The 26,880-nt window shown below is 38.2% G+C and overlaps 2 protein-coding genes across 9 annotated transcripts in view; one reads left to right on the top strand and one right to left on the bottom strand.

Moving 5' to 3' along the window:
- The window catches only part of LOC126462823 (protein MTO1 homolog, mitochondrial), a 125,849-nt gene extending 102,610 nt beyond the window's left edge, over nucleotides 1-23,239 (bottom strand). For 2 of the 4 annotated variants that reach the window (XM_050096101.1, XM_050096105.1), the window contains exon 1: nucleotides 22,618-23,063. In XM_050096101.1, the coding sequence (XP_049952058.1) occupies nucleotides 22,618-22,867 (250 nt within the window). In that variant the 5' untranslated portion in view covers nucleotides 22,868-23,063. Of the gene's footprint in view, nucleotides 1-22,617; nucleotides 23,067-23,213 lie in introns of those variants that run through there. The other 2 variants (XM_050096104.1, XM_050096103.1) reach the window with 2 other exon arrangements.
- Nucleotides 23,212-26,880, top strand: part of LOC126462885 (protein-tyrosine sulfotransferase-like) — a 970,604-nt gene continuing 966,935 nt past the window's right edge. For all 5 annotated transcript variants that reach the window (XM_050096112.1, XM_050096111.1, XM_050096113.1 and 2 more), the window contains exon 1: nucleotides 23,212-23,399. The gene's annotated coding sequence lies outside the window, so the exon portion shown is untranslated. The remainder of the gene's footprint in view (nucleotides 23,400-26,880) is intronic.

Genomic DNA, 26,880 nt, shown 5'->3' with positions numbered 1-26,880 from the left:
ACTTAACCACAAAAGCACACTTATGCCTGCCTTGCACTTATTTCTATCTCACTGTACTGCCTTACAGCTGGGATTGTCAGCATGGTTTCACCGAGTACCATCTTCTTGAGCAATGCAGCAATGGTCAAAACACTATTTATTTCACAATAATGTGCAGTAAGAATATTTTGTGAAGTTGATAACAGAACAGCTTGCAGAATCTCTTCAGGGACCTAGGGATTCTCACAATTAGGTGCCAATATACATACACCATACAATATTTGTGAGTAATAACAAGAGTGAATTAATTCGCAACCACAATACTAGATGTAAAAATAATTACCATACAGACTATTATTGTATCCCCACCAATGGACATCATGGCGGAGGCAGATGAGCTGGCATGTGTAGTGCAGTGGGACAGTGTGGAAACCTGTCATGGAGGGTGGACGCAACACATACCATGGACAGACCTGCTGAGGGATTTACATGTGGGTGGTAGTAGGCCAGAAGGACCAGTGCTTACTCAGAGTTGAACCGTCGCGGACTTTACCTAGTGTACTGTGCTGTGTGTTGTGCCAAGAGCTTAGCTGTTAGTTGTCTATGCCAGATGCACACTAGAGTTCTTCACGTGCTCATCTCTACATGGGTTCAGTCTCTCTGTTTCCTGCAGGTGGACTTGCATGGTGAGTTTGCTTCCTTCATGGGTTCTGTTCCCGAGCTATCAATGAGCCACCACTGGCCCATGAAACATTTGTGTCAACTGTATAGTGAAGCGATGTTGTCACAACTGTGCATATACTAAGTGTAACTAGGGTTCACAGTTAACTTCATATTCTGGTGCAAAATTCTACAACACTTTACCGACAGCTATCAGGCAAGAAACTGAAAATCACCAGCTACTATAAAGCAACGTGAAAGTATGCCTAGTTGTCACTCCTATTAGAATATTTGGACTCAAGAATGTACAGCTCACAACTTTAATGTTTGCATTCACAGATCTTGCTTTGTTTGAAGTATTCAATAAAAACTGGAGTTGTATATGTGAGGCAAAGAGCAGTAGCTTTTCACCACAAAAAAGCTGATTTACACCTAATATACATATATAAAGTAGCTATCAACATAATTCCTTTGATTCTCAGAAGAATAGATAAGCATTAGACACAATCTCTTACTATGCCTGGATTGGAATAACAAAGTGATCAAAGCTAGTTGTTTCCTAAACCACAACCGTAATAACAACAACCAGAGCACGAATTTGGTCACACCTTCTGTCCTGCGCACAGTTATTGTATAGCTCTGCAACCTCAGTTGGCAGTTACCAGTCAGCTGCAGATGACAATTGCAGTCTGCAATGTAATTCTTGTGCCTTGTTCTTATATGGTTTATTTCTCCCTATAGCATGTTTCTTTTAGCAGATGTGCGAAACTGTGACATTGCTTAGGAAAATGATGAAATAGGAATGTACCCAGTATGGAACTGCACAGCTGCTGCTACCAGAGCTGTTTGTGCTTGCACATAGTGGCGAATTGACAACATTCTCCCCCTCCATGCTCAACTGCCAATCAGAATGTTATTCTGATCCAAGTATAGTATTCTTTACAACAGTAGTCTGGAGTGCCTACTTCTGCCTAATAATGTACTTATTCCACATACCTGAAAAGATTAAACGGACGTATCGGGCATGATGAATGAATGAAAAGTAAGCTAGAAGTAATTCTCATAATTATTAGCAAGAGTGATTGAGCACCAGTCATAAGATTTTATTAGTCTACTTACAGAAGTAACTCACAATGATTGCCTTTGCTTTTTAATGTTTATCTAAATTCATTTCATGTCCCTGGAAACTCTCCTTCATTTACAGAACATGATGTGTGAATGTATGTATGAAATGCTACTGTTACTCGATAATTCTTGTGAAAATTTCGTTTCTCATCTCTGGTAGTCTTTAGTGTGTTAAATGCCAGAATTACAAGAAAGCAAAATCTCCAAGATTAATGACCGGTTACAGCTGCCCAAAACTTACAAGGGGAGGTCACCAGATGTGGGATTCACTTTTTGAAACAAAATGTAAGGTGATGCAGGTTAGGGTCCAAGATATCACATCCTTCAACAATTCACCCTGGTGCCCTTGTTTGTGAATAATTGATGAAAAAAAAAAAAAAAAAAATCAGAATTTTGGGTGACATTCTAGAGCTTTAATAATGATGAAAGCTCACAGAGCAGCACTGCAGCGTAGTTGTTAAGGTACGTTCCTGACTTATGGAAGGTTGTAGGTTCAAATCATGTCAGATAGTTTAAATGTCTTTTTTTTATTATTTTTATTTATTTTCAAATCTTTATCGAAATGACTTTGGATCATTATTTTTGTTAAGTTACTTTTTATACAATTTCTAATCCTTTGTCATGTCATTTTAATCATCATATTATCTAGTTCATTTGCTGTTATTTTGTCTTCCAGTCATTCTTTTTTCATTTGGAATCTCTGTGCATGTGATTTTATTTATTCTTATGTATTAACATTAATTTAATATCTTCCATTTTACCATTTTATATTTTCGTCTGTATTATTCATTCATTATTTCTATTCCTCGTGTTGCCTTAATTTTGTTTTATTTATAATTCCTTCTTTCATTCAAATATTCATTTGCTTTATTTTGTACATAGTGCAACAATAATTTATGGTTTAAATTATTGTATAACAATCAAATGTTCGTATGATGATCACTATCCAAACTCTTGTGATCAAAAACTCAGTATAAATTTGAAAACTTAATAAACCTCGGAATAATGTAGATAGAGAGGTAAAAATTGACACACATGCTTGGAATGACATGGCGTTTTATTAGGGAAGGAAAAAAAAAGTTCACAAAATGTCCGAGAGATGGCGCTGGACAGCAAAACGTCAGTGACTGTGCATGACAATCGTGTATAAAAGGAGCTGTAATGAGAGAGAGAATCAGATGTGCCAGCAGTCGCAGCATGTTGACATTACCTAAAAAGGCACTTTTAGTGAAGCTGTATTATCAGGATGGGGAAGTTCAGCGTTACGATCCTATCGCCATAGGAAGGGGATTCGAATGGGTAAAGGTCCATTGACAAATGCAGCTGTGGCGAGAATGATTTCAAAGTTCGAAGCCACGGGTTGTTTAGACGATAGACCCCATAGTGGCCGACCGAGCACAAGGCGTAATACTGCTGAGGCAGTTCAGGAAGAAATGGAGACTGTAGTGGGTTTGTCTACGCACGGGGAAGTCAGCGCTCGTGCAGTCGCAGGTCGCACCAGTATTCCATACACTACTGTTTGGTTGGCACTGAGGCGTACCCTCCGATGCTATCCGTACAAAATCCATCGGCATCATGAACTGTTACCTGGCGATTTAGTGAAGCGGAGGGCATTTGCGATGTGGGCATTTCAAAAGATGGCGGATGATGACGATTGGTTGAGTAACGTGTTGTGGACTGACGAAGCTCATTTCATGCTCCGAGGGTCTGTCAATACCCACAACTGCAGAATTTGGGCTACCGAAAATCCTAGAACTGTTGTGTAAACTCCATTGCACGATGAGAAAGTCACGGTATGGGTTGAATTTACCACATCTACGGTTATCGGGCCTTTTTCCTTCGAGGAAATGCGTGATTCTGGTTTTGTAACTGCTACCGTGACGGGTGAGACGTGTGCCGATACGCTACAGAACCGCATCATCCCCAGCCTGGCTGATAAACACCTGCTGGAACGTACGATGTTTATGCAGGATGGCGCTCCACCCCATATTGCTAGACGCGTTAAAGATCTCTTGTGCGCGTCGTTTGGTGATGATCATGTGCTCAGCCGCCACTTCCATCATGCTTGGCCTCCCAGGTCCCCAGACCTAAGTCCGTGCGATTATTGGCTTTGGGGTTACCTGAAGTCGCAAGTGTATGGTGATCGACTGACATCTCTATGGATGCTGAAAGACAACATCCGACGCCAATGTCTCACCATAACTCCGAACATACTTTACAGTGCTGTTCACAACATTATTGCTCGACTAGAGCTATTGTTGAGGAATGATGGTGGACATATTGAGTATTTCCTGTAAAGAACATCATCTTTGCTTTGTCTTACTTTGTTATGCTAATTATTGCTATTCTGATCAGATGAAGCGCCATCTGTCGGACATTTTTTGAACTATTGTATTTTTTTTGTTCTAATAAAACCCCATGTCATTTCAAGCATGTGTGTCAATTTGTACCTCTCTTTCTACATTATTCCATGATTTATTCAGTTTTCAAATTTGTACTGACTTTTTGATCACCCAGTACATCACATAGTAACAAAACATACATTTTTGACACAACTGCACAGCCATTATAAATAGATTATTTTGTCTTTTGGAGTTAACCAACATCAACAGATTGGTGGTTGTAAACATTTAAGTAATATGATAAATAAAAAAATTAAATCACAATCACAATCTCAACATTCTTTTTTCATGACAAAATACAAGGGCATGTTGCAAAGGTAATGCCTCCGAGTTTTTATGTGAAAATTCTTATAGATTTTTAAATAAAACAATCTTTATTAACATTTTTCATCTTTATTCTTCATGTCGACATGATTATTTCTCAACATCATCACCCTGATGACGAACACACTCCTCCCAATGAGAGACCAGTTGTTGATAATATCCCTGTAGAATGTTTGACTTCGCTGAGGTAGCCACAACCTCGCCTCTGCTTGCACCACTCTGTCACTATCAAAGTGAAGTCCTCAAAGGTGTTCTTTTAAGTTTTGGAAACAGAAAATCGAATGGAGCCAAGTTGGGATGTATGGAGAATGTTCGATGAGACTGAAGTCAAGTGTCGGGCTAATGCAGTGCTCAGTGTGATCCAGCATTGTCATGATGAGGGAGAGGGTACGCCAAGTGTGGATGAACTCTTCAAATTCGAAACTTGATTACAGCATTCTGTTTCACATGCACTGCCATAGTTACATTACACATCATGTTACACACTACAATTCAGAGCTCTCTAGTGCCAGAGGGCTCTATATAAGCAGACACGAAGAATAAAGATGTAGTATGTTAACAATGTTTACTTTATTTAAAAAACTTTAACAGTTTTCACATAAAAATCTGGCGGCATTACTTTTCAGCACACCCACATAAGAGCAAACAAAATTGTTAATACGATGATTACAATCAAGTGACAAAGGATTAGAAATTTTAAACAAATACATTTAAACCAATTAATTGAAAAAAATGATAAAAATTCATTCTGATAAAGATTTGAAAATAAAAAATTTTAAAGCACCTGATGAGATTTGAACCCACAACCTTCTGTACATGAAGTATGCACACTAACCACTACACCACAATTCTGCTCTGTGTACTATGATCATTGTTAATGCTCTAGAATATGTAGCAAAATTCCAGTCTCTTTTTTTCCATGAGTTACTCACAAACAAGGGACCACCACAATGAATGGCTGCAAGCTGTGATACCTGGGACCTTAACCAACATAATCATGTATCTGGTTTCAAAATTTCGATCGCACCCCTAGGGACCTCTCCTCATTAGGACACACCAACTTGAAAAGGCTTTCAAAAAATTCCACAGCAAAACTCTGTCTCAAAATCTGGTAGAAAATTCAAAGAGCTTCTGGTCATATGTAAAGTACATCAGCAGCAAGATATGATGGCAATGGTAATGTTACGAATGATACTTAAGTGGAATTACTCAACACTAGAGTTATTAAACACAGCTTTCTGAAATTCTTACACAAAAGATGAAGCAGAAAATATTCTAGAATTCAAATCAAGAACGGCTGCTAACACGAGTAATTTGGAAGCAGCAATACAACTTGTCACTTAATAAATGTAAGTCTTCTGGTCCAGATTCTATACATATTAGATTTTATTTGGGATATGTTGAGGAAACGGCACAATTTTTACCAATAATAGGTGACAGGAAGCTCAAAGGAAGATCTGTAGGTGAAGGTTTGAATGTTGTAAAGGTCATACCAAACCACATGAAAGGAGATAGAAGTACTCGATGAATTGTAGATCCATGTAACTGACATCAATTTACGGGGGACTTTGGAGCACATACTGTGTTCCAGCATTACGAAATAGCTCGAAGAAAAAGATGTACTGATACATAACTCCCCACGTTTCTTCCATTCAACACGTTTCTGTTGCAGTCTGGCTGGAGGTAGTGGTCATGTGTGCAAGGCGTGCTTGCTTGTGTGAATGTGTGTGCACTTATCTTTTGTGAAGATGGCTTTGGCCACCCAAGCTAATATGTAACAGTCTTTTCATCATGCCTGTCTGCAACTCAGCGTGTCATCTTTACGGTGAGTAGCAATCTGCCCCTTTCATAATATTATTAATGCATTATCTTTTTTAGATGTCTGATTGTCTTTATTGGCCACCTCTATTACTGACACATCATCACTCCTTAAAGACAGACTAATAAGTTACATGAACAAACACAACCTTTTTAACAAACAAGTGGGGGGGGGGGGGGGGGGGAGCACAATGTTGGCCATTACAGAGGTCACAAACGTGGTACTTGAAGCTCTTAACATGGATAACTATGCTGCAAACATGTATTTAGACTTGTCTAAGGCTTTTGGCACTGCTGATCATAAAATACTGTAAAATAAGCTAGAAGCGCTAGGTGTAAGAGGAATATCAAACACGATATTCCAGTTTTACCTGGAAAACAGGATACAAAATGTAGAGAGTGTTCACACATCTCTTGGTGGTAAATCATAGATGTTCTCCTAGTAGTGTATTGGGCCTAATTCCGTTCTTAATACATATATATCAATGACTTTCCAGACAGTATAAGACATGGAGGACAGCAGTAATTTCATAATTGCTGATAAAGCACAAGAATTCATATTACAGAAAGGAAATAACACTTCACGTATGTTTATGATTTGGCAGGATGTAATAAATTTCTGTTGAATATAAAGAAAACAAACAGTATGCACTGCAGCATAAAAATGGGAAACAACTCTTGTCATATTAAGTGTAGGTGATGAAACTATAAACTGTATAACAAACAAATTTTTGAGGATGAATATTTATTGTCAGCTAATGTGGAATGAGCACACAAAGATACTGGCAAAAAGAATGTCATCAGCATGTTGTCCTCTTAGAGTTTTAGTTTCAGTTCATAACAGCCAATGTCTTGTAATGATATACAGCACAACGCCTATGTACACTCAAGTCTCAGCTACAGGACTCCTTTCTGAGGATCAGAGATGCAAAACATGGACACGGTTTTTAAATTGCAGAAAAGGGCCATAAGAATAAAAACCAGAAGCAGCAGACAGGTTCATTGTAAAGAGCTATTTAAAAAATTGGACGTCCTTATTGCACCAAGTGAGCACATCTACCCATCTGTGGTGCACATCAGGGAAAAGATTATTTCACTAATAGTTTGATGCATAACTGAGGAAAAAAGAGCCAGTTTGGACTAACATTTATCAAGGAAATACAGACAAAACTCAAAGCAGCATTTTCTATCGCACACAGATTACTGTGCTTAAGGCAACTCAGAGTAGTGGCTGGTATTGAAAGGGGATACCTACAACACCCTACTGCATTTCAATACATGACCATGGTTCACTATTATCGCAAGTAAATCATGTGTCAAGATGTAAAATGCATGACAGTAATTTTAGCCCAGTCAACAAAGAATAACGAAAAGTTGAATAGCAGAACAATTTCATGCAGTTGCAAATTTTTGTACAGCAGTATAAGGGAGTGATATGAACAAAATGGGTCATTTCACGTCAAGTGGCCTAAGGGTCCCCATTCAACCATCTCCAATTTCGATGAAATTTTTACTGGATATACGTATAGACCTTACATGAAGCACTGCCAAATTACAGCTTCATAAGTAGTAAGGTGGGGCCTCTAGCCAACTTTTCGTTAAGGCTCGTTTTTTGACATTGCGACTGAAATGAATAAATGATCAACTTTGTTTCACCATTGCTCAGGATCTAAGAGACCTGTTGTGCTGAAACTTTGTGATCCTGTTCAACTTTTTGGGTACAATAGCTAAGTTGTAGTACAAAAGGTCAAACTATGGTAAATAGTGTGCTATCCAAGTGGCTCATAAATCTTGTAATACCAAATTTTGGCTATACTTCATTGCCTTGTATCTACTGAAAGAGTAACTTTCTGAAGCTAATACTTTAGTTATCTGCAGCCTGCCAGCATGTCATAAAGCTCTGCAAGTGGCATCCAGATTGCTTACATAATAACCGACTTATCTGCGCTCACCTTGTCTGATCAGATAAAGTTGTTTTTATTTAGGAGACGGGTCAGTTTAGTGTCAACAATGGAGTTTGGTAACATGCTTCAACAATCAGTCTGAAGCACACTGTTGTGTAGTGAAGAGTGTTCAGATAAATAAATGTAAATGTCGTGTGGCTAGGGCCTCCCGTAGGGTAGACCGTTCGCCTGGTGCAGGTCTTTCGATTTGACGCCACTTCGGCGACCTGCGCGTCGATGGGGATGAAATGATGATGATTAGGACAACACAACACCCAGTCCCTGAGCGGAGAAAATCTCCGACCCAGCCGGGAATCGAACCTGGGCCCTTTGGGTTGACAGTCTGTCACGTTGACCACTCAGCTACCGGGGGCGGACAGTGTTCAGATGTAGAGTGTGCCTTTTTAAATCATGTAAAGTGTGTTGTCATTACTGGATAAACATCTTTTTTCGGTAAGTAAAAATTATTTCAAGGTAAGGGTGACTCTTTAGAAATGTGTATCAGGTTATTTAATTTTTTTCTGTTGTATTCTCAAGGAAGTTCCCATTATCTATGATTGTTTAATATTTTTCAGTTGGAAATATACACCACTTCTACTTTATCTAATATTGAAACAAACGGCAATTAGAAGCATAAATTTAATTGTAGTGTAATGGATATCAACGAGGTTTCAGTACTGTGTATCACTGGCCTTGCAGATAATTCTGCATGTCATCTGAAAACATACACACATCAACAAGGCTTCATTCCAATCAAAGAATTTTCAGCAGACCAACAGAAATTAATAAACCAAAGAAGTGAGATATGTATTACTGAAAATACACATATATGCTTTCATCACAAAGCAATACTTGTAGACAAATACGACTTTTTACAGAGATCTTGTTGTAATCCTTTTGGTGCAAAGAACCATTCTGTTAAAAAGGGTTTAAGGATTGTCAATATGGAAACAGCAAAATAATTGCAATCTGTGACTAAGAGCAATGTGAAACCTGGTCAGAAGATCTGTCAAACCTGCAGAAAACAATTTTTAGCAAAGAAAGCAGAAAAATCACAGTCAACTTCAAACCAGTCAGAAGATGAAGCATATCAGAAGTATCAATCGATTCAAGTCTAACTGCTTTTGGGGTCTCCCCTCTAAAATTTCAGAGAGTATCAGAAAGGGAAGTGAAATGTTACACAAAACGAAAAAGAAGTGAAGCTCAAGAGACAACTGTGAATAACATTGCTGCTGCTGGAGGATTCGCCCCACCAGATCTTCAAATACCTAGTACAAGCAAGACGTACTGATTGTGAAGATTACAAGCAGCCAATTAAAGAATTGGGAGAGAAGTTGCAATTGTCAAGGCAGCCTGAAAAATTGCAAATACTGACTATAGTACCACAAAGCTGGATTATAAAAGAGACAATGCAAGAATTTGCTGTTTCAGAGAGGACAGTAAAAGCAGCTAGGAAGTTACAGGCAGAAAATGGTGTATTAGCTCTGCCAAAGAACAAGTATGGCAGGAAGATTCCAGATGCCGTAAAAGAAAGAGTGGTAACATTTTTTCAGAATGAAGAATTTAGCCGAATTTGTCCAGGTGAAGAAGACTGTGTATCAATTAGAATAGATGGAAAGAAAGTTTTGATGCAAAAATACCTTCTTCTGAATAATTTGAAAGAAATGTTTGCTGCATATCGACTTCAGCATGGGCCTGAAATTGGATTTTCCAAATTCTGCGAATTGAGGCCAAAATTGTGCATCACTGTGGGTGCTGCAGGAACCCACTCAGTTTGTGTTTCAACTTTACACCAAAATGTGAAACTGATGCTTACAAGCACTCTAATTAAAGAAGATTATAAGAGTCTGATTGCTAAAACAGTGTGCGATTTGGAATCCAAAGACTGGAACAGGTTCTAGAAAGTAGCTTTGAAGACAGTGATCCAGGTGATACCATTGAGTTCAACCAGTGGGTGCACACTGATAGAGATACATTGGAAACCAAGCAGATGACCACCGAGGATTTTATTGAAGATCTGATTTCAAAAATTGACAAACTTTCCACTCATCATTATGTTGCAAAGCACCAGAGCAAGCACCTAAAATGCATAAAAGAAAGGAGTAAGTCAACTGAACTGATCATATTAATGGACTTCACTGAAAATTATTCTATCATTGTCCAGGATGCAGCTCTAGGTTTTCACTGGAATAACAGCCAAACAACTTTACACCCATTTGTTGTGCACTTCAGAAATAACTTAGAAAGCTACCGTATAATAAGCAACAGCCTGAAACATGATGCAATCACTGTACATGCTTTCATAGTGAAATTAATAGAAGATCTAAAGTGTCTCCTTGGAAAAATCACACACTTTTACTACTTCAGTGATGGGTCAGCAGCGCAGTACAAAAACTTTAAAAATTTTCTGAATCTCTGCCACCATCAAAATGACTTTGGAATCTCACTGAATGGAACTTTCTTGCTACAAGCCATGGAAAATCTCCATGTGATGGAATTGGAGGAACTGTAAAGCACCTGGCAGCAAGAGCAAGCCTTCAAAGACCAACTGAGGACCAGATTTTGACACCAACTGATTTGTTTAAATACTGTACAAAGAATATCAGAGGAATCCAATTCATTTTTGTTTCAAAAGAAGAAACTGAAACATTAAAAACTGAGCAGGAAGCAAGATTCAAAAATGACTGCACAGTATCAGGAACAAGAGAGAATTACCATTTTGTGCCATTAAATGAAAAGCAAGTTTCTATTTGACGAGTATCCAATTATACAAATTTTTTGTGGCAAAGGTTGACAAAAGTCAAGCAACACTTTCATTCAGAAATATTACAGCCTTACATCTGGGCCAATACGTTGCCTGTATACATGATGGAAAATGGTGGATTGGTAATGTGTTTGAAGGTTCAGAAGAAGAAAATGACGTTTCAATCAGTTTCATGCACCCCAATGGACCTGCACAGTCATTCTATTGGCCAGCTAGGCAGGATGCTTATTGGATTCCAAACCAACACATTATTTCTGCCAGTCCAGCTCCATCAGCAAAAAGAATGGGTCGACATTATAGTTTGTTAGGATCAACTGTAATTGCTATTGGTAACAAATTTCAGCAAATGAAATGAATTAATAAGAACTGAAATATTTGGCTTGGGTACCATAAAGCGTACAACAGGTAGATGTATTTTTTAATGTAATATAAATGTAAGTTTATTTGGTATGACAAGATTTATGGGCCACGTTGATAGCACACTATGAAGAATTTACCATAGTTGACCTTCTGTACTACAACTAAGCTATTGTACCAAAAAAAGTTGAACGGGATCACAAAGTTTCAGCATGACAGGCATTTTATGTACTGAAAATAGTAAAACAAAGTTAATCATTTATTCATTTCAGTCGCAATGTCAAAAAACGAGCCTTTACAAAAAGGTGGCTAGTGGTCCCACCATACTACTTATGAAGCTCTAATTTGGCACTGCTTCATGTAAGGACTATACGTAAATCTTGCAAAAATTTCATCAAAATTGGAGATGGTCGAATGGGGAGCTTGTCTAAATTTAGGCCACTTGACATGGAATGACCCAAATACTAAAAATCCTGACTCATGAGGTGTGACCATGGGAGTGGGGGGCATTTAAGGCTTCCTTTTTTTACGTCTTTCTTTAATAACTCGAAAACTGTGGCTTTTAGTTAAAATACTTCTCAGTACAAAAATATATTACATAAAATTTCCAAAAAGAGCCAAATGCTTTTTTCTCCAGGAATAATAATTTCCATATTGTGTGTGACGAAGAAATTCAGTGTTTTAATGTTATACAATTAAAGTTTATTTTTAATGAAGAGGTTAATAACAAATTTTACAAGTGCATACCACATCTAAGTACAGTAGAGCCATATTAAAGGGTAAATTGTGTTCTAATGGTGTAATATGGTGGAAGAGAGAAGTGGGGGTTAGAAGTGTGAAGGAAGATGGTTGCTGGATTGTGATCATGGGATTATCTCCTTTGTAGGTCTGCAAACTGAAGAGCTAGCAGGTGATTGCCCACACTATCTACTCCACTGCATCATAAGAAGCAACTACAGGGCATTTCAACCAAATGAGGTGGCACAGTGGTTAGCCCACTGGACTAGCATTCGGAAGGACAACGATTCAATCCCGTGTCCGGCCATCCTGATTTAGGTTTTCCAAGATATCCCTAAATCACTCCAGGCAAATGCCAGGATGGTTTCTTTGAAAGGGCATGGCTGACTTCCTTCCCTGTCCTACCCTAATCCGCATCCCACATTATGGACCACTGGCAATACAGTGTGCAGACACCTAGGCAGGTTGTTTCTTTTCCACAAAGAGTATTAACACAATGTGGAATACAGATATTAGTTACTAATAATAATAATAATGCAATAAACACATATGGACAAATCCTATAGAAATTTCTGCTCAAAGACCTACACTGCTAGATGTAAAATTGAGCCTTGTCATCCATTATGACAGTTGTAGTGTTTTTCCAGGAAAGCCGACATCATCTGCCACAAGTACAGACAGACAGACTGCACCTCCCTGACAAATTCTCTCCAGTTTCCTTATGTGAGTGGAAAAAATAAATTCACTGGGCTGTGTTTATATAGTGGAGTTATTTTCAGTTTTAAGAAAGTAAACTGCAGTTGTTAAGTGGGCATTTATGTAAAATACACACCCATAAACAATGGCTGAGAAGTGTGTAATTCAAAAGTGTGATGATGTCAGTGACCTATGTAATGATGGTGGAAAAGTGACTGGATTGGTACATGTGGCACTCTGCAGCTCTCTGCAGTTGACAGCTTATTGTAAAGGTGCATAACTGTGGCGTAGTCACTTGCTGATGAATTAATGAATGACAAAAAAGTTACAGCACTCTCTCAGCATTAATTGTGCTACTGGTAACTTAATCATAGCTAACACTTGGTTTAAGAATCATGAAAGAAGGTTGTATACATGGAAGAACGCTGGAGATACTAAAAGGTATCAGATAGATTATATAATGTAAGACAGAGATTTAGGAACCAGGTTTTAAATTGTAAGACATTTCCAGGGGCAGATGTGGACTCTGACCACAATCTATTGGTTATTAACTGTAGATTAAAACTGAAGAAACTGCAAAAAGGTGGGAATTTAAGGAGATGGGACCTGGATAAACTGACTAAACCAGAGGTTGTACAGAGTTTCAGGGAGAGCATAAGGGAACAATTGACAGGAATTGGGGAAAGAAATACAGTAGAAGAAGAATGGGTAGCTTTGAGGGATGAAATAGTGAAGGCAGCAGAGGATCAAATAGGTAAAAAGACGACGGCTAGTAGAAACCCTTGGGTAACAGAAGAAATATTGAATTTAATTGATGAAAGGAGAAAATATAAAAATGCAGTAAATGAAGCAGGCAAAAAGGAATACAAATGTCTCAAAAATGATCTCGACAGGTAGGGTCGAGGCCCCAGTTATAGCCACATTAAGGGCAATTCGAGATACATCATATTTTTAGTATAGGAAGAGAGTATACAAATTACTTCAAAAAATCGTATCTATTGCTTCAAAGTCTACACATTACAACCATGTAAAAACAAATATTCTAAGTTGTATAACAAAAGCAGAAAAAAATATTGAAAAATAAATGGCGCATTTCCCCAGTTTTGGCCATGTTAACCCTACCTATGGCCAGTTGTTTCCCCACTTATGGCCACTTCATATTATAATAAAACTATAGCTAAAATAATTGTCAGTCCATGAGCCAGAAGGTAATTTGTGCTTTATACAAGTCTATAAGACAACAAACATACATCAAATAGGTAAAAGGTACAGAAACCGAATGAACAGAGAAAAAAAATCATTAGGCAAAGTATTGTCCCAGTAATTATTAAATCAACTTCCAGACAAGTTTATTTCTCACGAGTATCAATGGAACCAGGGAACTTTGTTTTTAATGAACGTCCTTCTTGCATCAAGACTGGATCTGGCAGTTTTCCTATAATATCTTCATCCGTTATAGTCGAAACATCATTTTCAATGTATTTGAAACAAGTTTTCTGAACATTCGAACTTTTTTGGCGCTGAATTTCATATTCAGAGTCAGAAAGCACTTTCAAAATTACAGATACATACTTTAAAATTGCTGGTCTTGTTCTTCTATTTCCTGTTAAACTAAATTTTACCAAAATAAAGTCCCCTACTTTCAAATTCTCACTCGAAGATAGTTTCACATTTTCTGGTATTTCATCTTCATCTCCTCCTACGTAGTCATCTAAACTGCTTCCACTGACCGTCCATTTTTCTTCCTCGGAAAAACCTGTTGGCCTATCGCTTAACTCTTGTCTTCCCCTTTTTACGTGAGATAATGCCAAGTGCTGCTCTTTGGATTTTAACTCCTTCATAACTTTTCTCTTCCTTTTTTCCTGCTCCTTCTCCTGCTTCTCTTTTTCCTTCAGTTCATGATATTCCACCCACTTGTCACTAGTCACAACAGTGGGTGTATGTTCTTTCTTTCTCTTTGTGCCTCGTTGTTTGGGTTCTGGCCAAGTGATGACACTTTCAAAAACTGTTGCTAATGATTTTGGTGGTGTCACTTGGATACGCACTGAAGATGGACTGTGGTTGGATGTTGGAGTACCTGAACTACGTGAAATACTGTTGGGGGTTGTTGATATATCTGCAGGAATAAGACTGTTGGTGGGTGTTGAAGGAATATCTGAATTCTGTAAAATGCTGCTGCGTGTTGAAGATATGTCAATATTATTAACATTTTGAATGGATGAAGGATTAAGTCTGTCTGTGTTTTGTGAAACATTCTCTGTTTGATTATCTTCAGAGGGAGGCGCTATGCTATCTGAAGAATGTCATCAGTGTTACCATTAACACCATGCATTTCAACCTCATCGGCTATTTTTCTCGAGAACTTGAAAAGTAATAATGCTTCTTGATTTCCTTCCCACTCATTATTCCTTCTCTTGGTTGCTCTGAACTCATCTAGAAGGACAGGATCAATCTGCTTTTCTATGTATGAGAAATGTCTCTGAAGTTCCTCACTTGTCTGAACTGTGGTTGACGCTGGTATACTACGAACAACTATCTTGCTGTAATCTACATTGTTCACATTAAATGGAAACAGACCAGTTGCCCTGAAACCAGCACGAATATTTGCCACCATTTTAGGTTCTATAATAATTTGTGACAGAACAGAAGGTACATCAGATTTTGAAATTTCAGTGCCATTATTTTCAAAACGCCATTTCTGAACAATCTTCTTCCACATTTTTTTCATAGGTCCAAAGACAGCTACATCTAATGTTTGCAAGATGTGTGTAGAATTGGGAAGGAGAGCAACTAGAATGATCTGATTTTCCCTGCAATATCTGCTCAAATGAAGCGTCAAATGAGAGCAGTGCCCATCTAAAAATATTACTACAAGCCGGGGAATTTCAGCTTCTTTCAAGAACGGATCAAATACATTTGTTACATACTCAAAAAAACTTTCACCTGTCATCCACCCATTTTCTGTTTTTCCAATGCCCCAGTTTGGAGGAGCTGCTTTCACCAATGATGCTGGAATCCTTGCATATTTGAACAGTGTTAAGGGAGGAGCAAATTTTCCAGCAGCATTCACTGCAAACAATGTAATAACATTATCTTTGTCAGAGTTACATGACTCATCATAAACATGATGGCCACGAGGACCTATGAGTAATTCCCCTTTAGGAGCCAGAAAAAAAGAAGTTTCATCCATATTAAAAATTCTGTTTGGGTCATTTAACACATCCATATCATTTAAAGTGATGGATACTTCGTGAAACCAGTTTCTTATTTTCTCTTCTGTAACAGAACCTCTAGCCCTATTGACATATTCTGCATGTTTTTGTGGCAGAACCTTGTGTCTCTTAAGAAATCCATAATACCACTTTTTTCCAGGTCGATTGTTAGTAAATGTAGCCTTACAACTTTCCATATCTGCACTCTCAATAAGTTTTTGCACAGATGCACAGAGATTTTCTTTAGTAACTGGAAATCCCATGCTAGAACAGTCCAAAACCCAGTCGACCAATTTTTTTTTCAATTTGTTCACCTAAGAATGTGGATCACAGTGACCTGTAGATTCTTTTGGAGATACACCAGAAACTTTGTTTCTTAATGTTGTCCTTGGAACTTTGTACAACTTGGCTTGCAGTAGCAACCTTCATTCCCTCATCAATAGCCTTTAGAGCATCTTTAACTTTGCTGGGAGAATACTGAAACTTCTTATTCTTTGGTTGACACATTTTTCCTATAAATGATGGAGTTAAAGAATGTTGCATATTTGAATAGTGCCTATTGCATATTTTGTATCTTACAAGCATAGGTAAATTAGTATGATATGCCAAGACAATACTAACAATGAGGTATATATTGATATAAAAATACCAAAAATATTTTAATAAGCCTATTTAAATAAAATTAGCCTAGTGTAATGTAGGACAGAACACTAATATTGATGTTTTTGTATCAGTTTTTAGAAGTGGCCAAAACAGGATACGTATATGTCTCCACTTATGGCCACATGCATGGCCATAACACAGAACCAGGGCTAAATATGGATCTGTTAATGGCCACATACTTTTGATAGCATGTTTTTAGGCTGAGCAATATAAAACTTAAAAGAAATGAAAATATAATGTCTTATCTTACCTCTGAACAGATTAAGTTTCTTATGATGTTTTATTTAAACATGTAAAATACAAAAAAACCGGTCATGTGTTGCTTAAAGAAAACTTCTGCAAAACCCAGCTTTTGCAACACTGGTCATTTCACAAAATGGTGTCTCCAAACAAAAACAGACAAAAGAATGATTATGTAGACAAATGAATAGAGCCTTTCACAAAGTTTATAATAATCTATAGTAGAACTGGCTGGTATTCCAGAGAAGCTTAAATATTAACCTTTGACATCAAGATGGCCATAAGTGGGGTAGTGGCCAAAACTAGAGGCTTCACCCTAATGCAAAATGGCTAAGCAGGGATGGCTAGAGGACAAATGTAAGGATGTAGAGGCTTATCTCACTAGGGGTAAGATAGATACTACCCACAAGAAAATTAAAGAGACCTTTGGAGAAAGGAGAACCACTTGCATGAATATCAAGAACTTTGATGGAAACCCAGTTCTAAGCAAAGAAGGGAAAGCAGAAAGGTGGAATGAGTATATAGAGGGTCTATACAAGGGCGATGTACTTGAGGACAATATTATGGAAATGGAAGAGGATGTAGATCAAGATGAAATGGGAGATATGATACTGCGTGAAGAGTTTGACAGAGCACTGAAAGGGCTGAGTCGAAACAAGGCCCCCGGAGTAGACAACATTCCATTAGAACTACTGACAGCCTTGGGAGAGCCAGTCCTGACAAAACTCTACCATCTGCTGAGCAAGAGGTATGAGACAGGCGAAATACCCTCGGACTTCAGGAAGAATATAATAATTCCAATCCCAAAGAAAGCAGGTGTTGACAGATGTGAAAATTACCGAACTATCAGTTTAATAAGTCACGGCTGCAAAATACTAACATGAATTCTTTACAGACGAACGGAAAAACTGATAGAAGCTGACCTCGGGGAAGATCAGTTTGGATTCCGTAGAAATGTTGGAACATGAGAGGCAATACTGACCTTACGACTTACCTTAGAAGAAAGATCAAGGAAAGGCAAACCTACGTTTCTAGCATTTGTAGACTTAGAAAAAGCTTTTGACAATGTTGACTGGAATACTCTCTTTCAAATTCTGAAGGTGGCAGGGGTAAAATACAGGGAGCAAAAGGCTATTTACAATTTGTTCAGAAACCAGATGGCAGTTATAAGAATCGAGGGACATGAAAGGGAAGCAGTGGTTGGGAAGGGAGTGTGACAGGATTGTAGCCTCTCCCCAATGTTATTCAATCTGTATATTGAGAAAGCAGTGAAGGAAACAAAAGAAAAATTCGAAGTAGGTATTAAAATCCATGGAGAAGAAATAAAAACTTTGAGGTTCGCCGATGACATTGTAATTCTGTCAGAGACAGCAAAGGACTTGGAAGAGCAGCTGAACAGAATGGACTGTGTCTTGAAAGGAGGGTATAAGATGAACATCAATAAAAGCAAAGCGTGGATAATGGAATGTAGTCGAATTAAGTCGGGTGATGCTGAGGGAATTACATTAGGAAATGAGACACTTAAAATAGTAAAGGAGTAAAGGAGTTTTGCTATTTGGGGAGCAAAATAACTGATGATGGTCGAAGTAGAGAGGATATAAAATATAGACTGGTGATGGCAAGAAGAAGAAAAATTTGTTAACATCGAGTATTGATTTAAATGTCAGGAAGTCCTAAGTATTTGTATGGAGTGTAGCCATGTATGGAAGTGAAACGTGGACGATAAATAGTTTAGACAAGAAGAGAATAGAAGCTTTCGAAATGTGGTGCTACAGAAGAATGCTGAAGATTAGATGGGTAGATCACATAACTAATGAGGAGGTATTGAATAGAATTGGGGAGAAGAGGAGCTTGTGGCACAACTTGACTACAAGAAGGGATCAGTTGGTAGGACATATTCTGAGATATCGAGGGCTCACCAACTTAGTATTGGAGGGCAGTGTGGAGGGTAAAAATCGAGGGAGACCAAGAGATGAATACACTAAGCAGATTCAGAAGGATGTAGGCTGCAGTAGGTACTGGGAGCATGGAGAGCTGCATCAAACCAGTCTCAGAACTGAAGACCACAACAACAATAACAACAACAACAACTGGTAGATTGCACTAAAATGTATCTTCCAAAAAGGTTGTAAATAGGTCTGATGGAGATGGACTGATCACGCTCGAATCAAGAACAGTAATCTGCTGTAATGCATTGTTGGCTTATGTTGAAATATCTGAAGTTCATAATACCTTCAGTAAGCTACTTTGTTGCAAATGGAGCCAATTTAAGTCTCGACTTTAGATATTGGGAGAGCTGAAGCTGGGGTACTGCATCTGATACCCCTCACACTGTGATAAGTATTGCAAATCATTCATAGTGGAGACAAGGAAATCGAAATTGTTTAATGCATATTGACAGCATGTTGAACTTGGGTCAGGCTCTTCAGTTTGATGTACAGCTGACACCTCCAACTGTTGAACGTTTTCACATAATAGTTCAATTAACAACTGCAAGTAAGTACTCACTTAATAAACTGAAAAACTCTACAATATGAATATGAGCTCCATGAAGTTATTTTACCCACTTTCATAGGAGAAATGTTGGGGAGGTACAGTCTGCCTGTAAAATAAAAAGCAAGCTGCACTTGTTGGAAGGAAGTTGTCTTTCCTGGAAGAATGCTACAGCTGCCATACAGGATAACTAAGAGTCAATTTCTCCACTAGCGGAGTGGAAGAGGGTGCAGCGATTTACATAGATTCCATACATATGTGTTTCTGGTGTTAATATCATTAGTAACTCATATCTGTATTCCACATCATGTTAACGTACTGTGTGGAAAACAAACACCCCCAGGCGTGTCTGCATTGCCTGTGTTTCATAAAGTGTGCTTCGTAAGGATTGGTAAAACTTTGTGAAACACCATGTGATTACTTCTTGTGGCACAGAGCAGTACAACAGAGAGGGTGGGGAACTGCCTGCTTGCTCTTCAGTTTGCAGACTTATGATGGAGGGAAGTCCATGAGTGCAATCAAAACAATGCGTCCCACGATATGGTTCTACAGCATTTAGAACAGGTACTCACATTTAATATTTGTTCTTAACCCACTTCATTTAAAAATAAGCATTAATTTTATATCACTAACATTCTATTTATAATAATCTGTGACTTTTTCATCCCATACGACAAAGAAACAAGTAGCTCTAAAGAAAAAATGGGTGGGACTTCTCAGCAGAAAATTTACTGTAATTTAATTTTGCACTGGGAAACATTTTTGCCACAAGATCCACTAAAAGTAACATTTAAATGCCCCACCCCCTTATCCCAAATGGTATACTGTTTGTGGCATTCCCTCCTACCACTGTACAAAAGTTTGTGACTACACAAATTAATTCCTGTAATTTTTAATTGCTGACTGGACTGTGCTTGTCATTCTTCTGAGTTCTACATCTCACTCATCATCTAGGATGCTTACTCAGTTTTTCAGGTGGACTGAAGTGCATAGCTGAGTATGTGTGGGCATGGGGTCAGCTTTCTGAACACACTGGAGTTGGTGCTAGGGGCACAGCAGCATCTACAAATTCCAAGAGTCATCAGTGGGTGTCTCTAGTGTGTGCAGTGATGAAGAATGCATATATAGTTTTAAGAGTTACCTGAAACAAACTGTGTAAATCAAGAAACACTGTACAATAGGGTCCAACCAATTGAAGCAGTACAGCTGTTAAAATGCTGACCTCATATTTGGGAAGTTAAGAGTTGCTCAGTTCGACTATCTTGATTTGGGTTTTCCTAAATCACCTAGGCAAATGCTAGCAGGGTTCCTTAATCAAGCCACAGTCGAACATCTGTCCTATCTTCACAAGCCAACTCTCCTATTCTCAAAGCAGGTAATGTATTGAGCTACGATTTGCACTGTATTATCTAGAAAATTCCAATATTACAGTGAAATGCTCTTTGGATGAATAAAGATAAATAAAAGTAAATACATGTCATGAAGTGTTACATCAAACAGAACAAACTACAAACATACTTCAAAAGTAAATCACCAGACAAGTAGGCTATATGTTAAATTTTTCACTCACAAAAAGGCATTCACTTTAAGTATTGAACATTCTGACTGATCAGGTCAATCCATGGCCAATTTATGACTTTTCTGAAACCTCACTGCCACTGTGACATCTCTATATCTAGGGAGAGATTTCTTGTAGCAGTTAGCATAAAAAGTAATAAGATTGTCTAGTTCTTCTGGATGATCATCAGCTGATGGTAAAATGAGTACATCTTTTTATCTATCCATTAGCATGAGGGGCCTATATTATTAATAACTGATTATTTTCATGGTTATCTTCATGTTTCTCTGTTCTCAACCTTTCTAGTCCTAAGTTAGCACAGTCCAGCTCAGTCTTAAGGTCACTGCATTTTCCTTATTCTGCTTCAACTATTATAACAGATTTACAATACCATAGAAGTGTCTCATTTAGTTCACACAGTCTTGAAAAGTTGAATACTGTGATATAAGGCTTGGTAATATATGAATTGAAAAGCTTCAAAATAAGAACTGGAAGTGTTCATAAATGCGAGGGCCACAACGTACGACTAACCTAAACTGTGTTAGGTGTAACTAGCAACAGAGGTTAATGTATGCTGTCAACAATGTTGCTTCTAACATACTGCACAATGCTCAACTATTTTACTTCAAATACACACTGAAACACTAACTTGTCTTACATCAAAGTAACAAGCTTTTCAAGGGCAGCAAATAACAGGAGGATGCTGATTATAAATCAAGAATAGTTGCATTATCAAAATAGAGGAGTCTCTATCATGGAATCCACATCAGCATTCTGTTAGCACACTGTTATTTATTAATGTCAATAACTCATCTTCAATCTGTAACCTAGAGTGTAAGTTGTTTGAAGACAACATCAAAATTGTTAAATGCAGTATCCAACAAATGCAACAACATGCTGTGTAAAGACTTAAAATGGCAGTCCATAGGCTACTATAAACTGTTTTGAGAAAAATCCATTCATTCATTCACACACTACCCAAACAGAATTACCCACGTAACCAACAGATGGCGAATATTTATACTACAGATCTTCAGGAAATAATATGTTGTTTTGTCTCTGAGAGAGTGCATGCCACTAGATTTGCATTTGCAAGATTTTCTCAGGTTGGGACCAATCGATCAAAAATCAATACAGTTTGCAATATTTTCTCTTCAAGGTGTCATACGGAATAATTTTTCTCCCCCCTTTCATCAAAGGCATTTACTGTCCAGAAGATATTTGTTGAGAAGCATCTTAAATTTGTAAGTGCGTATATCATTACAGTGACACACTTTATTTGTATTTTGTCTTGTGTTTGTTCATTATTTTACTGTATCTGACTGAATGACTACATTGTGTGGTTGTCACTTGGCTCCAACTGAATGTTCATTGTTTTTTTGCTGTCATAATCATGACCTGTAAATATCAGATTGCTACACAGCTTCCACTGCTCGTGGCAATCATCTCACGGCGCTAAAATGTAACAAATGCGTGTTAAGAGGTTATTTTTCATTTCATCAAACGTGATTTTGAAGTTAAACAAGTATAAATGTTCTGTAAACATACATAAAAACCAACTTCCAGTTTCTACTTGTTTCCAGTGGATTTAATACTAAACAGCCTTTAAGCATACAACTTCAAATACATATTTAACTATGCATACCGACTGTTTCCATTTTATGAGTTATGAGCAACGTTCGACAACCCATTCGTGCAGCAGCCGCCGAAGCTTCGGAGCCGGCGTGCCCTCCTCCAACGACAATAACGTCATAGTTACTTTCAGACGAAATACTCGTTTCATATTCTCCACTTATATTTCTTGATATTACTCGGAGATATGGGACGACTTGTTTCCATCTGCTCCATGTATTCAAAGCCATTTCAAGACAATTAAACCTGAAGGCATGTGACATGGGAGGTTAGGATACCCTAAATTTATACGATGTCCTACAGATCATTGCAGACAGTTTTATGTACCACTTATATCACAAAATCTTATATAAACTATGATTAGTCTGCTACTCTGATATAACAACGTTAAAACACATTACAACATTCGCAAAACATTTCACTCCCACTACTCCTTGCACTCGTCGACTACATTAGTCGACTTAATTCCCAAACACGCAATTAGATTATGATTGCATACACGAGGATATCAGTAAAAAGTTTAAGACGTATTTTAATTGGTCTCAAATGTATTCTAAACACACACAATTTATGGTCCCAAACTACTTTATATAACAGCGCAGAGCGCACCTTCTGTCACTTCCGTGCCACCGCGCGTGAAGTGTAGATCGGTGGGAGAAGGTAGTTGTTTGTTTGGGGTATGGAAACAAGGCATGTACTAACATTCCTCGATAAACAGACGCTTGGTGTGTGAGTTCTGTGTTGATATAAGATACTGTTCTGCATCCATTGGAATACGTCGTTAGTGTTCACTGGGTAAGTACAATTTCACATTATTTTTTGCTGTCATTAATTTCAAGGTTTCTGTAGGTTGTATTTGGAGCGCATGAAACAACAGTTTGTGCATATGAGCGGTATCTACAACAATGGAATTTTATGATAAATATCATATGCAATTGGTATTTCTATTTTCTGTGTTGGACCGTGTTATATCATGTAACTATCAGTATGTGGGTTTTTGTTTATTTGGTTCTTTTTTCGTCAACGGCACATTGAGCCACTTGAACAGTACCCGTAATAAGATATTTGCCTCTATACACGTGAACCGTGCGCAGAGTCCCTTGCATAGCGTCAAAAAAAGATTCAAATTGACGCGGGCTTTTTAAAGGGTAATACCGCTTCTCATTAGTCGGGCGTGCTGTAGTGATGAAAACTTATTATAATCTTAGTTTACGCTTCGTATTGTTGCTGAAATCAAGACTAAGGACATCCGTGGTAGAACGATTTTAGTTTGACATTGTAGGTAATGTTATTAATATAGCGTCTTTACTTTTCAGCGTCGCATAAACAAGCTATGAATCAAATAGCGATATTCATCTATGCAGCTGGGCTTTTGTTGCTATCCCACAGGCTTTTATCACAAATTTGAACTGAATCCAGAGATGTGTCTGAAGAAGTGCGATGTTTTCTGTAATGTGCTGCGTATTTTATTAATTTTTCGCATAAACCAGACATTGAAGCCAGATTGTGGAGAAGTGATTACAACTCTCCTTCTTTGCATTAAATGTCCTCTCGTTTTCTAATGTGCTAAGATATGTCTCAACGTTTTTCTACATTTGTGCGTGCTTCTTAATCTAAATTAAAGATATTGCAAGACAGACGCAGCAGTGCTTGTGATTCCTCGGATCACTGACTTATTGCCATCATTCTTATCAGAAGTTCACTCGATAAAAATTGTGCCTCATGGGCTATACCGAAGTTCGTTACATTGCGAAAGAAACGGAATATTTTGTAGCTTGACCCTTGGAACGCCTTCTAGCAGTCTGAGTCATGCAAGGCATTGGAAAAAAAAGAGACCAACGGTGTTTCCTTCATTTTTTCCCGAGTGTCGCTTGGATTAACCTTACTAGAGATTAATACGCCATTGAGACAGTGGGCTAGCATTATTAAAGATGCGTAGGTGGCGGCCACATTTGAGTTTTCCCCGACACTTTCATTTTTTTTTAATTGTGCGGCTATTTTCGACCAAAAATACATGGTTGCTGTGTAGCATCTTTTTTATCCACTAATTCGTACAATGCTGTGAAGAAGGGCCTAACGTAGAACCAGTCGCGTTGTACATAAGAACCACAGCGGCGGAAATCGTTATTGCTAGAAATTTGACCATATCAGAACTACACATATCGTGTATTGAATGTTGAATTGTGAATCGAAGAATGAAATTTAAAATTTGTAGAGGATTACCTAATAGACTACAAACACTCATTATCAGATGAAATGACGATCAGTAAATTACAACATGTAAATAAATTATTTAAAACGACGACCGAGAACGAAACGCTTGTAATGATACATTCATTCAAGTTTACGATTCGACGCTTCGTTTCCCAAGACAACGAATTTGTTATCTATGATTCAGAACTAAATTGTCATCTATGACTTAAATGTGACGTCATTGGTCGCTCACTCTGGTCAAAGCCGACGAGTTGTACCTCATTCTTCAGTATACCTGCATATCGTATACTGGATTGTGAATCAAAGAAAACTTTATGAAAATTTGTGTCATAATAGGTTTTCAGTGGATTGGAAAAGGTACACGATTGTTCTAACTTAACTAAAATGTGGTATCGCGCTTGATATGAAAAATGTAAAAGTTTTGCGTCACGACTAGAGTTACTTTTAAAAGATCTTGGATTAACAATGCGCTTGATTGTAAAACTGATCAGTTTTTAGAACCGACCAACGGAGAACATATAATGTGTGCAATGAGATGCAAACATGGCCACTCGTACGGAGTACTGTCAAATGACCCTAAAAAAAGAAAAGGGTAAGTGGTAAATGCTCCAAAGAGATCGACTGTCTCTCAAAAGTTCCAATAACAAGACGTTGAATCAAGGTTGTGGATTACTTGCAGGCCGCTACTGAAGACACGTCAATTGTACGATAGATATACTACGGCACGTACTGAGGCATGCTTAATCGGATAGTAAGACTGTTACAGAATAGGCCCTCCTAGTCAGGACTTAACAAAAGCGCCTTACAGCTTTTTAACAAGCCAAAGAGCCCTAACTGTTTCGGTGCGGATTCCCTCTCAGCGCCCGTGGAACAATGATGATCGCTACGAATTTTATAATGATACTAAAATTGTGTGCCTAAATGATACCTGGACTTTTCGCTGTCAGTGCTCTTACCAGCCGTGCTCTTACGGACTGAGCGTTCCAAGCACGACTGGCGACCTGCTCTCAACTACTTCAGTTCCTTCAGTAGCTCTGTCCAAAGGGAGCTTGTGGGCTCGGTCCCGGCCCGCCACACAGTTTAAATCTGCATGGAAGTTCCATTCATGTAAATCTGTTTGAATATTAGTAGAGGCCCTAAGATAGCTGTGAGCACATGGAACCTTTTTTCGATTGTAAAGCAGATGTTTGCTTTATTAAAATTTCCCCTTCATATGGTGACAGACGAATGTTGTCAGTTCTGTGTTATGTATTAAATATCCAGTTGGGATAAAGCCGCTAGCCATCAAAATAAATACTACAACAACGAAACCCCCAGAATGAATGATTTCTTCCTTATGTTCGGCATTTTGTCACCTGCATATTTTATGACGACTCTCAGAAACAGACATTTAGAAATCACGCGGCATAACACTATAACGACATCGTTGATTGATACTAATGTTTTTTTTGTTTGTTTTACTGTTGTACACCTTCCCCTTGAGGAAACACAGCTGGAAGAAGTTAATCTGTCGTGTAGTAAAGTCAATGCAAAGTTGGCAAATTTGTGGGCACTTTACATCCGACATGTTTCTGCGATGGTATTCTAGAGCCGGCCGCAGTGGCCGAGCGGTTCTAGGCGCTTCAGTTTGGAACCGCGCGACCACTACGGTCGTAGGTTCGAATCCTGTCTCGGGCATGGATGAGTGTGGTGTCCTTAGGTTAGTTAGGTTTAAATAGTTCTAGGGGACTGGTGACCTCAGATGTTGAGTCCCATAGTGCTCAGAACCATTTGAGCCATTTTGGTATTCTAGACGTATTTGAGGGGGAGGGGGAGATGCAGCATGACTAATTACTATAAAATTAACAATTAAATAAAATTGGCATGACTGAACAATCATTTTTCCGGACCGCTGTTTCCATGTGCACTGTTCATGGATGTACGGTCGGAATCGAATGTTATGTTTTTCTACAACCTCGGGTCACATGAGGATACCATGTGTTTTTTCACCCTCTGCCTCGACTGTCTAATTTGCAAACTAGTCTCTACTCTATATCTGACGACATAAGCTTATACGCCAGTG

Source organism: Schistocerca serialis, chromosome 1 (genome assembly GCF_023864345.2).
Source record: "Schistocerca serialis cubense isolate TAMUIC-IGC-003099 chromosome 1, iqSchSeri2.2, whole genome shotgun sequence".
Lineage (NCBI taxonomy): Eukaryota > Metazoa > Arthropoda > Insecta > Orthoptera > Acrididae > Schistocerca > Schistocerca serialis.
This window is presented reverse-complemented; position numbering and strand designations above follow the sequence as displayed.